Here is a 15,905-nt window from a genome sequence, read left to right on the forward strand (position 1 = left end):
GGGCTCAGTAGTTGTGGCTCACAGGCTCTAGAGCACAGGCTCAGCAGTTGTGGCACACGGGCTTAGTTGCTCTGCAGCATGTGTGATCTTCCCGGGCCAGGGCTCCAACCCATGTCCTCTGCGTTGGCAGGCGGATTCTTAACCACTGCGCCACCAGGGAAGCCCAGGACAGTTATTATTTTAGTTAACTGCTACATGGTTCCGAGTGCTGGTGCTCAGAAAGTAATCTACTATTTCTCCTGTTTTCCCTGGATGTATGTTGGTAATGTTCACATCCTATTTCTTTTAAATAACTCTATATCTATTAGGCACACAAGCACTCTACAGTTATCCACTATAAACGTCTTCCAGTTACCTTCCTTCCTTAATGGAGAGATACAATAAATGTCATGATTGGGGTTTTTTAAAATTGGGAATCTTAATTTGAATTGTTTTTTTCCCCCATGTAACATCTTCTAAGAACTTTATATAAAGCAACTTTACATATTTAAAATTATATTTTATAATCAGTTATTCAGTTTCTGTTTACTGAAAATTCAAGAATTCTCTCATCTATATAGAAGGAATATTCCTGAAGTAGTGTATGATCAAAACAAAAACAAACTCTGATAGTATAGTGTGTAGAAGCCACATATTCATGTTTTTTCTCAAATGCAAAGTTCCGACTTTAAATAATGATAGAGTAGTCTGTATTCAACTGAGCCTCATGCTGATAAAAATCATAAACTCTGGAAAAATATTTATTTATTTATTTTTTTTAAAAAAATTTTTGGCTGCATTGGGCCTTTGTTGCTGTGCATGGGCTTTCCAGTTGTGGCGAGCAGGGGCTACTCTTCATTGCGGTGCACGGGCTTCTCATTGCAGTGGCTTCTCTTGTTGCAGAGCATGGGCTCTAGGTGTGTGGGCTTCAGTAGTTGCGGCGTGTGGGCTCAGTAGTTGTGGCTCATGGGCTCTAGAGCAAGGCTCAGTAGTTGTAGCACATGGGCTTAGTTGCTCCGAGGCATGTGGGATCTTCCTGGACCAGGGATCGAACCCGCATCCCCTGCATTGGCAGGCAGGTTCGTTTTTTTTTTTAATAACATCTTTATTGAAGTATAATTGCTTTACAATGATGTGTTAGTTTCTGCTTTATAACAAAGTGAATCAGCTATACATATACATATACCCCCATATGTCCTCCCTCTTGCGTCTCCCTTCCATCCTCCCTATCCCACCCCTCTAGGTGGTCACAAAGCACCGAGCTGGTCTCCCTGTGTTATGCAGATGATTCCCACTAGCTATCTATTTTACACTTGGTATTGTATGTATGTCCATGCCACTCTCTCACTTTGTCCCAGCTTACACTTCCCCCTCCCTGTGTCCTCAAGTCCATTCTCTACATCTGCGTCTTTATTCCTGTCCTGCCCCTAGGTTCTTCTTAACCTTTTTTTTTTTTTTTTTTTTAGATTCCATATATATGTGTTAGCATACGGTATTTGTTTTTCTCTTTGTGACTTACTTCACTCTGTGTGACAGACTCTATATCCATCCACCTCACTACAAATAACTCTATTTCATTTCTTTTCATGGCTGAGTAATATTCCACTGTATATATGTGCCACATCTTCTTTATCCATTCATCTGTCGATGGACACTTAGGTTGCTTCTATGTCCTGGCTATTGTAAATAGAGCTGCAGTGAACATTGTGGTACGTGACTCTTTTTGAATTATGGTTTTCTCAGGGTATAGGCCCAGTAGTGGGATTGCTAGGTCATGTGGTCATTCTATTTTTAGTTTTTTAAGGAACCTCCATCCTGTTCTCCATAGTGGCTGTATCAATTTACATTCCCACCAACAGTGCAAGAGGGTTTCCTTTTCTCCACACCCTCTCCAGCATTTATTGTTTCTAGATTTTTTGATGCTGGCCATTCTGACTGGTGTAAGGTGATACCTCATTGTAGTTTTGATTTGCATTTCTCTGATGATTAGTGATGTTGAGCATCCTTTCATGTGCTTCCTGGCCTACTGTATGTCTTCTTTGGAGAAATGTCTATTTAGGTCTTCTGTCCATTTTTGAATTGGGTTATTTGTTTTTTTTGATATTGAGCTGCATGAGCTGCTTATAAACTTTGGAGATTAATCCTTTGTCAGTTGCTTCATTTGCAAATATTTTCTCCCATTCTGAGGGTTGTGTTTTTGTCTTGTCTATGGTTTCCTTTGCTGTGCAAAATCTTTGAAGTTTCATTAGGTCCCATTTGTTTATTTTTGTTTCTATTTCCATTTCTCTAGGAGGTGGGTCAAAAAGGATCTTGCTGTGATTTATGTCATAGAGTGTTCTGCCTATGTATTCCTCTAAGAGTTTTATAGTGTCTGGCCTTACATTTAGGTCTTTAATCCATTTTGAGTTTATTTTTGTGTCTGGTGTTAGGGAGTGTTCTAATTTCATTCTTTTACATGTAGCTGTCCAGTTTTCCCAGCACCACTTATGGAAGAGGCTGTCTTTTCTCCATTGTATATGCTTGCCTCCGTTATCAAAAATAAGGTGACCATATGTGTGTGGGTTTATCTGTGGGCTTTCTATCCTGTTGCATTGATCTATATTTCTGTTTTTGTGCCAGTACCATACTATCTTGATTACTGTAGCTTTGTAGTATTGTCTGAAGTCCGGGAGCCTGATTCCTCCAGCTCTGTTTTTGTTTCTCAAGGTTGCTTTGGCTACTCGGGGTCTTTTGTGTTTCCATACAAATTGTGAAATTTTTTGTTCTAGTTCTGTGAAAAACGCCATTGGTAGTTTGACAGGTATTGTATTGAATCTGTAGATTCACAGGCAGATTCTTAACCACTGCGCCACCAGGGAAGTCCCTGGAAAAATATTTTTAAGAAACATGTTTGGAGGGCTTCCCTGGTGGCACAGTGGTTAAGAATCCACCTGCCAATGCAGGGGACACAGGTTTGAGCCCTGGTCCGGGAAGATCCCACATGCTGCAGAGCAGCTAAGCCCGTGCGCCACAACTACTGAAGCCCGCGCATCTAGAGCCTGTGCTCTGCAACAAGAGAAGCCACCGCAATGAGAAGCCCACGCATCAGAACAAAGAGTAGCCCCCGCTCGCCACAACTAGAGAAAGCCCGCACTCAGCAACGAAGACCCAACGCAGACAAAAACAAATAAATAAATAAATTTATAAAAAAATAATAAAAATAAAAGAAACATGTTTGGAGACATTGAAAAGCATCGACAGCAGGAATAAATTGGAGTGAATTCAACTTTTGAAAGAACTAAATAACACAGGAGGAGGTCTGTATTTACATGGCAGCCCTCACTAGTCAGTACAGCGTACTATGACAGCTCATGGAGAAAGTCAGTTTTATTGTCTTGAGGACAGAGGGTCAAGTTTGGGGCTATAAGAGTGGCTGGACATTTAGTGGGGAAATCCCTGAAAGAAGGAAACCACAAAGGAGAGGAATAAACATGTAACTCTCCACAATCCTTGGTTGACCCCTGAACTATGCATGTGCAGGGTAAAACTCCAAGGTGGTCAGAGGAAAGTAACAGCTAAAAGATTGAAACCTTCAAAGAAACTTCAGCAGCTACCTGCTACACAGGAGACAGAATTACCACATCAGAGAGGCTTGCTAAACACCTTTGGCCCAGGACTAAAGGAATCACTCTGGGAATAAGGACAAAACTGAAATAGACCTATTGTTGAAAGCCAAAATGCAAGTCACCACAAGTTCCAGAGTTGCTATAACATACAATTCACAATATCCAGTATATAATTTTAAAATTATTATAGGGCTTCCCTGGTGGTGCAGTGGTTGAGAGTCTGCCTGCCGCTGCAGGGGACATGGGTTCGTGCTCCAGTCCGGGAAGATCCCACATGCCACAGAGCGGCTGGGCCCGTGAGCAATGGCCGCTGAGCCTGCGCGTCCGGAGCCTGTGCTCTGCAATGGGAGAGGCCCGCGTACCGCAAAAAAAAAAAAAAAATTATTATACATTAAACATGTTAAATAATCTGAAGGAAAAAGATATAATGGGTGAAGAAAAGAAGAATTTCAGGAGAAATAAGGAAACCTTTAAAAAAATTTAAGAAGAATCAGATAGAAATCCTACAATAGAAAAATACAATATCTGAATTTTTTTAAGTCATCGGATGAGATAAACAGCTGATTGAGTATAAAGAAAGAGTTGGTGAATTGGAAGACAAGTCATAAAAATCATCCAAACTGAAGAAGAGAAAGCAAACAGATTAAACATCAAATTAACACCATATCAACAATCTGTGGAATAATAGCAAGCCAACTAAATACATACAATAGAGTCTAAGAGGTAGAGGAAAAAGAGAATGGGGTAGGAAAAAAAATTTTTTTTAATTTATATATATATATATATATATATATATCTCCAAATTAAATCATAAACTGCAAACCCAGGAAACTTAACAAACCAAGGAGGATAAATCCAAAGAAAACCACACAGAGGCACATCATACTGAAACTGCTGGATGCCAAAAATAGGAAATTTTTTAAGCAGCCAGAGGAAAAGATGCATTATAAATGGAAAAACAATGATGAGGATGTTATCTGACTCCTTATCAGAAACACTGGGGGTCAGAAGACAGTGAAATATCTTTAAGGTGCTGAATAAAAAATATCTGTTAACCTAGAATTTATATCCAGTACAAGTATATTTCCATAATAAAAATAAAATAAAGACAGTTTCTGGTAAACAAAAGCTGAGATAACTTGTTACCATCAAACCCATACTAAAAGAAATACTAAAGGAAGTTCTTCATTCTGAAGGGAAATGATACTAGGTGGAAATGTGGATCTAAATAAAGTAGAGATGAGTTAGAAGTCATAAACAGATTAAGAATTCTTTTCTTAAATTTTTAAAAAGTTGATTGTTTAAGTAATAGCTGTTATGAGGTTTATAATCCATGTAAAAGTTAAATATATCTTTATAGCACAAAAGATGAAACTACTAATGTAAATGGAATTATTGCAGAATTCTCATGCATGAGAATAATATCGGTTCAATACATAATATATAAATACTGTAACTATATAATTAATAATATTATTTAGACTGTGATAAGTTAAGGATACATTTTTTTTTAATATAAATTTATTTATTTATTTATTTTTGGCTGCGTTGGGTCTTCTTTGCTGCTCGTGGGCTTTCTCTAGTTGTGGCGAGCGGGGGCTGCTCTTTGCCGCAGTGTGTGGGCTTCTCATGGTGGTAGCTTCTCTTGTTGGGGTGCACGGGCTGTAGGTGCACGGGCTTCAGTAGTTGTGGCACGCGGGCTCAGTAGTTGTGGCGTGCAGGCTCAGTAGTTGTGGCACACGGGCTTAGTTGCTCTGCAGCATGTGGGATCTTCCCAGACCAGGGCTCGAACCCGGGTCCCCTGTATTGGCAGGCAGATTCTTAACCACTGTGCCACCAGGGAAGTCCAAGGATACATATTTTAATCTCTAGAACCACCACTAGAGAAAAAAAGGAAAGAAAAGAAAAAAGAGTTTAGTTAAAAAGCCAAAGGAAGAGATAGTCAATGATATATATGATGAATCAATCACTAGAATACTAAATAATACTCAGTTAACCCAAAAGAAGATAAGAAAGAAGGATCAAAAAACACAAAGAGGGGTCTTCCCTGGTGGCGCAGTGGTTGAGAGTCTACCTGCCGATGCAGGGGACATGGGTTCGTGCCCCGGTCCGGGAGGATCCCACATGCTGCGGAGCGGCTGGGCCCGTGAGCCATGGCCGCTGAGCCTGCGCGTCCGGAGCCTGTGCTCCGCAACGGGAGAGGCCACAACAATGAGAGGCCCGCGTACAGCAAAAACAAAACAAAACAAAAAAAAACACAAAGAGCAGACTGGAGAAATACACAACAAATAGTATACAGGTGTGTTCTAGGCTCAGAGAGAAAGCTCTAGTTTTCCAAGGAGAAAGAACAACAGAAGGATTTTACCTTATTTTAGTTTAACTCAAAACATGTAGAATGTATGGCATGACAGCAAGGAAGAGCATTAGAAAGAGATTTTTTTCTCTCCTACGTATAAATGGCAGAAATGAATTCTTGATCTTAAAAGGAGATTGCTTGGTAGAGTAGAAGAAATCCAGTCCCTCTGACAGAGGCAACCCTGAGTGTCAGTTCTAATGCGAACCATTAACTTGCCTGTGACCTTGGGTAGTTACGTTAATCCTGTGGAGCAGCTGTCTCATCTATAAATGGAACTTCTGATGCCTTTCTCATGAGTTGTTATAAAAATTCACTAAGATCACAAATACAAAGTGCCTGTGACAGCAGAGGGGTTTCAAAATGTTATTTCACTTTCTCTCAGGCCAAATCTACAATTACCGAACATGCACAAAATGGGGACACAGAATTTTTAGAGAAAAATGCAGACATGAGAATAGCTTTGCTATTGAACGTAATTGGTGCCTTTTAATTGATCTCTGGCTATCATTATAACTGTCGTCTTGTGAGCACTACCTGCCTTCTCTTTCATTGTTTTCAATCTTCAGTTAAATATCACATCCTGTTTTGTATCCATGACATAGAAAAAAGTATATATCCACAGAGTTCTCTCTGCTTGATTTCCTTTTCCTTCTATTGAGTATGTTTTTTGCTTAAAAGGAAGAATAGAAAGAAATCTAGAGGATAGTAATCAAAATAAACTATGTTTCTTTCTGAAAGTATTTCCCAAGTCATGAATTTGTGTCATTTCAGTATTGGCTTCGGGCAAATTCAACCTGTTAAGGACGTATTCTGGGTTCATTATTCCTAAGTATGATGGTTTAATGTCCCGCTCCATGCTTTTCAGAAAAACCAGGCTCGAAAGAAAATCTTTTTGACCTTCGAGTGTGCAGGATTTTGCTCTTTGTGCAAAAGAGCCTTTTTTCCAGCCAATAAAGTGCAGTTCCCCACCTCACTAATAAGATTACTGTCACTGAAATGAAATATGAGATCTAGACTCACCAGTTTGTGTTGCTTCAGAATTCTGCCCAAGGGAATACTTGTTCATTATGTTAGCGCTTTAGAAATCAGGGGAATTGGAAAAAAAAAAAAAATCACTAACCCCATGCAGTTTCATTTCCTTCCCATAATGTTACTATGGCAACTCCACATCCTCTCTCCTTCTCCCCTGTCCAACTGCATATGCTGCCTTTCTTGAGGCAGCCTCCCTAGAGCCTCAAGAATTGCCTTTGTCAAGCATTTTTCAACTGGAGGTCAAAGCTATATACTGTCCTATATGGTTGAAGAACTGCTTTTTAGCCTAGGACCCATTCAAAGTGACACTGTACATTAATTGTAAATTTCCAGGAATTGGGAGCAGGTAAGAATCCTTATTTTGTATTGGAAAAAGCATTCCTCTAATTTTAAGGAAAGGAGTTCTCTGCTATGTAAACCAGTTCACTACTGTTGCAAAACACAATATCCACAATAGCTTTTTTAAGCTTACAATGTTCTGAATTACAAAGAGGAAAAAATCTTAGAGCAAGTATTCTCATATTTCTCTTACTTTCGTATTCTTTTTTTATTGAAGTATAGTTGATTTCAGTGTTGTGTTAATTTCTGCTCTACAGCCAAGTGATTCAGTTTATATATAATATATATATTCTATATATATATTCTTTTTCACATTCTTCTCCATTATGGTTTATCACAGGATATTGAATATTGTTCCCTGTGCTATACAGTAGGGCTTTGTTGTTTATTCATTCTATATATGATAGTTTGCAGCTGCTAATCTCAAACCCCCACTCCATCCCTCCCCCACCCCTCCTCGCCCTTGGCAACCACAAGTCTGTTCTCTATGTCTGTGAGTCTCTTTCTATCGCGTAGATGAGTTCCTTTGTATTGTATTTTAGATTCCACGTATAAGTGATATCATAAGGTATTTGTCTTTCTCTTTCTGACTTACTTCACTTAGAATGATAGTCTCAAGTTCCATGCATGTTGCAGCAAATGGCATTATGTCGTTCTTTTTTTATTGTCTTACTTTCTTATTCTTAGTGCTAAGAAGACTGAGGCATATTCTTCAGTGTAATTCCAATTTATAAGTCACTTATCTATTGAACATTTTATTTTTTCTGGGACAATAAGGTATTATAATAGCACTTCTGACACACAAAATCAGTCTAGTCTTAAACATAAAGGATAAGAAGGAAAGGAATTATTAAGCAACTAACTAGAAAACGTTTTTAGAAGACTAGCCCCAAAACCCATTCATTCGCCCACTCATTCATTCATTCACTCAGTCATTTTTAGTAAGCAGCTTTCACCAACATGATACTGAGTTACCGTATCTGTGAGATTCAAGTATCCCTTTTAAGCTAGTAACTTTGTCGTCAGAAACAGACTCATTGGAATGATAATTCAAGCTCACAAAGACTAAAATACCAAGTAAAAAGTCTTAGGTTCCCCCAAAGAGGTTCAGATAAAATATGAGGGGAATCCTGATGGTAGAATGGGTATGTCTAGCTTTGGGAAAGTCTTCAAAGAAAAACTGTACTTTAAACGATAAGGATTTGGATCTTGGCAAAAGTAGAAAGGGAACTTCAAGGTACATGAAGTAGTGTGTGCAAAGCAGAGAAAGTAGAATATGAGAGGCTTTCTCCAAGAACTGCGAAGAGTTTAACTGAGGTAGAAGAGAAGGGAATTAGGGGAGAGTCAAGTGTAGCAGCGACTGACTGGAAGGCTTTGAATGCTAACCTGAGGAATTCAGACTTGACTGAGGAATGATGACAGTTATGAAAGATCTTGTTGAACACAGGGGTATCATGATCAGAACAGTCCATCAGGAACATGAATGGTAAGCCACACCTATTTCAAAGCCAAAGAAATTAGTTCGAAATTTAAATGTTTACTTCCCCCCCCACCCACAAAATTGGTATTAAGTAATGTCAATGCCTGCTTTTTTTTTTTTTAACTGAACTGTGAATCACTACATGGCAGGTCCTTTTCCAGCTCCCTGTGGTTTAGCTGGTTGTGTCGGTCTTCGTGACTGTAGAAACTGTGGTGCTAATTAAAGGTCTTACATTAACTCTAGGCACTAGTTTTCCACTGACCTGTGACTGTCCCAGCAGCCAGGCTGGCACTGTCTGTGCAACCAGATAGTCGTGACATCTCGTAGAGCTTCCTGCTGGAAGGGCTCTCTCCTGCCAGGCTTCTGGCTATTTGAAGAGCCACGCACCTTTGAAAAGTTTCAAAGCAAATTTGCAGAAGATCCGAAGGAGTCAGCCATTTGCAATCAGTGTTTAAAACACTGCAAGTAAAACTCCAATGGAAAGAGCTATGCTTCAGGGAGTTCTTTGCAGTTGAGCAAGGATGATGAGGCCTTTCTTGGGGAACTCGCGGACTGTATCATTGAAATGAGGTGATGAAAGGAGGAGTGGCTAGAATGGAAAGCCCTTCCCAGCTCTGACACTGCAGGAAAAAGTCACCTTTCCTGGCTGAGTCTCCAGATTCTATAAGTTTTTAATAAATAAACACCAGAGATCAGAGGTAGCAGCTGCAGAATGTAGGGAGAAGAAGGCGCTGAGTGGCTAAAAGTTTGAGCAGAGGGGCTTTGTCTTAATAACTCCTCCCAAGATATGCCTTATTTGCCCTGCAGTCAGCAGTGGCCTCATTCTGAGTTCAGCCCGTGGAACCCTGGATGAGTCATTTAACCTCTCTGAGCCTCAGAGTCTTCATTTACAAAAAGAAGATTGTACCTTCCGTATAAAGGTAGTTGTGAGAATACAGTGATCGAATATTGTGGATTTGCCTCAAAACAATATAAGAAAGGAGAAGAGGTCAGGATATAGATGAATCAAGGTGGATCCTAAGGTGACATGTATCGATGCTGTCCACCAGGTACTTAGACGTTCATTACACTGTACAGTCTACTTTAGTCTGAAATATGTTTGAAGTTTTTCATAATCAAAACTTTTTTAAAAAGATGAAGTCAGCAAAAATATATGTCTGTAAGGAACAGTGTACTTCAAAGGATTAAGGAGTTGAGATAGATTTTACTCTTAGATAGCCAAGCACTTTGTTATTCAGTATGTAGGATTTTGCTTGGGGGAAGATCATTTTCAAAGATGAATGAGTTTTCAAAGATAAATAATTTTATGTCTGTGGCCATAGTTTGAAAATGCCTATACATATTGTCACCCCTTATATCGTAGAGTCTACTTATGCGAAAATGAGAGAATTAAAGTTGACCTTTTAGTTCATAAAAGGCAATCACATTCGGAGAATGTGACCTTTTTTGTGTGTTGCAAGGTAGATGCGATGATTGTATTATTTCTCCTTCAGGTATTTTCAGGTTTTACATTACTGGGAAGACATTTGGCCTTCAGGGTATACTTTTCATTTATTCTCAGATTTTATTTTATTCTATTTTATTAAGAAAATGCTGTTTCCACTTGAAAGACAGTTATATTGCTTAACCTTGCTTTAGAAGAGCAAATGTTTTAAATCAACATAAAAGGTAGAATATTTAAACACGCTCAAAATATACAAACCAGCTCATGTCATATTTGCAATTCATATCTCATTTTTCAAGGAATTTTAATTCTACTGAGATTTAGCTAGTAGTTTAGAAATGAGATTGGACCTTATTGATTATATATTAGGATAATTAGGCTTACTTTCAAGATCTGCTCACACAATCTAGAAAGTGATTTGAATACATTAAATCAACTTTTGATGTATTGTAAAATGTGACCATCCTTAGGGTAGGTATTAAGTGTCAACGGCAGGAATCTTCAAGTCGGGGAACACATAAGCCAGGGTGTGTGAACACTTCTCCATACGATTTGGAGCCACTTAGATAGTTTTAAGTGAATAAATTTCCACTTCTTCATCTCCCTGTTAATTCTGCTATCCCACCTATGTTGTAATACAATAGCCCTTCTCGCTAGTCCGCTATTCCGAAGGAAAGGCCTGAGTCTAACTCTGAGCGACAAGGCCCCAGGGAGCAAAACCTCTGAGGGGAAGGGGAGATGGAGAGGGGGAAAAGGGAAGAGTTGAAAATCCTGGTGTCCTCTTAAGAACTCATGAGTCTGGTGATTAGATAAGCAATCCTCTGCATATCAAATGCTTAGAAGTCCTATTGCTCCCAACAACAAGGAAGGACCTAATGGTCCTTATGTCTTATGATGGATCATGGGAAGACATCTTTGATGAAAGTTTATTAAGTGACTTTTGGCATGTCATTCAGGCGTTTAGAGAATTAGCGGCACTGCCCAAACAAAAGTCCAGCTACTTATTTATGCAGGCAAGATGTCTTAGCGCTAGCATTTATAAAAACAAAAATGAGGGAAGTATTGATGCTGAACCCTGTCTCATCTTAGCAATAAATAATACTCATTAGCAGATCCATGAACTAGTTGTGAAAAAAATACATCTCATGCAGAGAGGAATTTTTAATAAATTGTTACTCTTGCTTAATAATCATAAAATGTGTAATATATTTTTGCTGTTTTGATCCATTGTGTTTGAATAATTATAATGCCAATCAGGAGATTTATTTTTGATCCTTAAATAAAGGCTTATGTTCTCAGGAAATCGTTAAACCTTTTTAAAAAGTAAATGTATGTATTTTTGCAGCAGGGAAATATGATACCATAATCAATAAAAAACACTCAAGCATAAAATTATATTACATGAAGATAAAATTATATGGGGGAAGTGGAATGGAAATAGACACGCAGGAGCAAAAAGGACCAATGTAAAATTTCTGTTACAAATTCCTATTTTAAAGACTTGTGTATTTTTTTAAGTGGTGGATATCAAATTACTTATAGTGTTTAGATTCCATTGAATAGTCGAAAGGGTAGTGGGACAGTTATATTTTTAAATGTCAGTTTTGTGTGGAATCACACACTTGGCAACTACTTAAACTTATGAAAAATTCTGTCCTCTAGTTGAAAATATAAAATTGTTTTATGAGATACATGTGTAAACGTTTGAAGCTCGCTGGCCCACAGCACATTGGATGCCACGCCGACTCTTGACCAAATGCACTCATTTATAGAATTTCCCATCAACTGTGACTGAAGATGTTGCCTTGTTTGATAGGATGGGCTGACGCCACTGCACTGTGGAGCGAGGAGTGGCCATGAGCAGGTGGTGGAGATGCTGCTTGATCGAGCTGCCCCCATTCTCTCAAAAACCAAGGTAATTTCTCCCCAGGTGTTTGGTCATCACACTGTATTGAGCTTTGAATCCCTTGACTGGTTATTTCACCCAGCCTTTCAATCACATAGAAAATGCCATAGTTTGAATTTAGCAATTAGCGTGGCTCTGTGCACCCAATCTTTGGTGACCCTCAAGATTCAGTTTGGGTTTATGAGGCCTTCAGATGCATGCCCTCTATCACCAAGTCATTTGCGCGTGTGTTGCTTTTGTTTTTATTTTGTTTTGTTTCAGGAACACTTACTGCTTGATTTTATTCTATGAAACTTTCATAGCTCAGAAATGATTGCTTGTTGGGGAAAGAAAGACTGCAAGATCTACAGTCTAAAGTCTGGGTGCTGGTGCACTTTCTCCAGCCCTTCAGTTTATTTTTTGAGAGTTCACGGACTATTAAAAGGGCCAAGATATCATTTAACTGAAAAAGACTGGAAACTTTGGAAAGACTATACCTTGCTTGGGCCTTTGGAAAAGTTGACATATGTGAAGGGAATACATGATGATGGCCTGAAAAAAAATAATGTTTTACTAAGTGTCTTCTGGATTTTTAAATGATAAAACCATTTGACAGTATTTGAAAAAGAGAATATTTGTAAATAAATTTGGGGACATATAAAAACTACCTCAGAGTCATTACTGTTTTTTTTTAAATCAAACCAGTGATTTTTTGAAGCTATGTTAAGCTTTATCAGGAGCCCTAATTTCTAAATATTAACCAAAAAAAAACCCAAAAGCACGTAGTACTCCTGTTTGTACTCTGATCGGTGTTTACTCAACAGCTCTAGTGAAGATGGACAGGGTCAAGGTGGTCTGAACAATTCCATCACTCATTTGAAACGCAGGTTTAGATCGGTGAGCTGTTGGAGATGTTATCCAACAGAATTAAGCAGCCACCATTTTTCATTGCACATGATGACATCTTGGACTTTTGAATGCTTCTCATCTAAACCATTCTATTTGTTATTCTTCCTTTCACATAGTCCATATCTATCTTCTCTCCATCCCCCTGCTATCTTTGAGCTACATCATCTTCCTGAACCATCATAATCACTTCCTTACTGGTCCCCCACTTCCTCACCTGCTCCTTTCCAATCCAGTTCCCATTTTGCAGTCAGAGTGGCCATATAAACTGTCAACCAAATCATGTCAACCTCTTGCCTAAAAAGCCTCCAAGTAATTCCCGTCGTTCTCTTTAAAATTAATTTTTATTTTATCAAAGCAGTATAAGCACAATTAAAAGCAAATCATTGTCTCGTCATTCTTCTCCTAGTGTTCATCTCAGTATCTATTTGGCTTTTTTTCCTGAGAAATCTCCTTGACTTTTTTCTTTGATGCTTTTAATATGCAAGAACATTTTCTTGTCCTCTGAGAGCTTCTTTTCTCAAAGCATCCAGTTCTTGTTTTATGGATGCTATACATCCTGTTGCCTTTTGGAGAACATTCAAGGTGACATTTCTTTAAAATTCTTTCTGCCTCTCATCTGTCCCTAACTCCTCAGATTTCCTTTTTTTCTCTTTGTTGGCTTTGGCTCTCTTTCTCATGATGGGGGTTGCCCACGAATGTCTGTACCTGACCGTGTCAAGCACTCACCTTTGAGTGGAAGCTCCGTGAGAGTGTGGGCAGGGCTTCTCTCAGGTGTATCAGGTGGTGGTGGGTTGGAGGCGTCCCTAACGTCAGGATAAATTGCCCTTTTCTCTGGAAGGTTCGGTTTTTTTTGAGGGATGAGTCCTCTCACCTTTTGCCGTGTACATCCAGATGAATACATTGAGTAGGGAAAAGGAAAAGGAGCTGTCATTCTCCTGGTCCTCTGTGCATACCTTAATCATAACAATGATAACAACATTTACATAGTGTTTACTACATACCAGGCTCTAAGCACTTCACATATATTAACCCAGTTACTCCCCACAACAACTCGATGAGGTACTGATTTTACTATTATGCCCTTTTTATAGATGAGGAAACTGAGATCCGAAGAGAGAAAGTAACTTTCTCGAGATGTCTCAGCTAGTGGCAGACCAAGGATTTGAACCCAGGCAGTCTTAGTCTAGAGATCCTACTCTTAACACCTATGCTGTCCTTCCTTCTTCTGTGAACACCTGTTCTCAGTCCAGAGCCTAACCACTGCCCTCCGCTCTGCCCCAGCCTCCACATCCAGAATCTCCAGAAATTAAATTCCTGGTTTCCTGCAAGTTATGAGGGGGCAGTCATCTGGCTTTGCCGGGTTGGAAGGGCTTGGAGACCTGACCACTCCATAGGCAGCTAAACCAATCCTGCTTTTGGCCCCAAGCTTCATCTTTATCCTCCAAGGTACTATGTTTCCATATTGTCTGCCTTTGGGGCACCTGAGAGGTAAATCCGTTTTCTGTATTATACCCCGTGATATACTGGAGCCTGTTGTGTACATCTCTTTCCAGTTCCATATTCAGTAACATCATGTTGATAGCTTGAAATCGGTCATAGCATAGAGGTCTTTACACCTTGGAAATTGGCAAATGCCGTATCTCAGGGCTGTTCTTTAAAGAGCTATTGTGAAACATTTACCAGCACACCACGGATTATACCCCCCAACAGGCACTTAGGTGTCAGCCTTTTCCTCTCTGCTGGATGAGGTAACACTTAAAATCTTTTCTCATATTCCAAAGTTTACAGACATCACACATCTGTTTTTGTTTCCTTTGCCATGTTGTGTGAGTGTGTGGGTGTGCATGCCCTGTGGGTTTTACCTTTTCAATTCCGTTCATGTTTTTTAGTGGCGTTTGTGAAAGGATGGATAAACACGCATGTCACATCTACCATGTTTATCTGGAAGTTGCCCCGCCCACTGCACTGAGAATTCCTTACCAGAATCTGACCACCTCTCTGCCTCATCTCTCCTTCTGGTCCTTACCTTCTTCTAGCCGAGCGGCCTCCTTTCACTTCCTAGAATACACCAAGTTTGTTCTCATTTCCCATTCCCTCAGACTGACCTCTCTCAGTCTGTCCCAGAGCTCTGCAGTCTTCACACATTTCTCAACTCAAATGTCATCTTCTCAGAGAGGCCTTCTTAGTTTCTTTACCTGTTTGCTGTCTCTTCAGTGAAATGAAAACAAGAACTTTGTCTTATTCAGGGCAGTACCCCAAGGACCTAAATCAGCACCTGGCACATAGGAGACCTTCCTGAATGAATAGTAAGCGAATGAAGGCATTCTGAACTTTAAGACCGTCTGTCTAATTCTTCAAGACTTTCATCTTTCTGAGCTAAGAAGAGCCGTCACACGGGATTCATGTTTTTAGCTTGATGACAATGCCGCACATAATATAACCCCTCGCCACACGGCAGATAATCTTTCCTTTCTTCTGGTCCTTCCCCAGTGACCTATAAGTTACCCACTCATATGTGGTTGTTTTGTGTATCATTAGAGAATCTCCTTCTTTTATTGACACAGCCTCCCATTTCTACTCTCCACTGAGTCATTTGTTCTCTCACATTTTGTTTCTTTGTTTACTTTGTGTTTTCCTCTAAGACTGTATCAAAACATAAAGCGGAGGAATGTTTTGGCAGGAAATAAACAAGTGCATATGCTAGTGGGTGGCAGTATCTCAAATGAGAAATGTTCCCCTCCTTTCCTGCACCTTAGTTTCTACTTTGGTGCAGAATGTTAGAGTGGAATTTTTTAGGCAGAAATATTCTGCTTGAGTGGCAGTGTATGAAGGCTTTAAATTTACATAATTATTTATGGAGCTCTCTCTATATATAC

At 39.4% G+C, this 15,905-nt stretch overlaps 1 protein-coding gene across 1 annotated transcript in view; it reads left to right on the forward strand.

The window, feature by feature from the left end:
* ANK3 (ankyrin 3) overlaps positions 1 to 15,905 on the forward strand; it is a 324,133-nt gene that overhangs the window by 155,634 nt on the left and 152,594 nt on the right. The window contains 1 exon segment of the mRNA XM_060285875.1: positions 12,052 to 12,150. Coding sequence (XP_060141858.1) covers positions 12,052 to 12,150 — 99 coding nt within the window.

This window comes from Globicephala melas, chromosome 16 (assembly GCF_963455315.2).
Source record: "Globicephala melas chromosome 16, mGloMel1.2, whole genome shotgun sequence".
In the NCBI taxonomy this organism is placed as follows: domain Eukaryota; kingdom Metazoa; phylum Chordata; class Mammalia; order Artiodactyla; family Delphinidae; genus Globicephala; species Globicephala melas.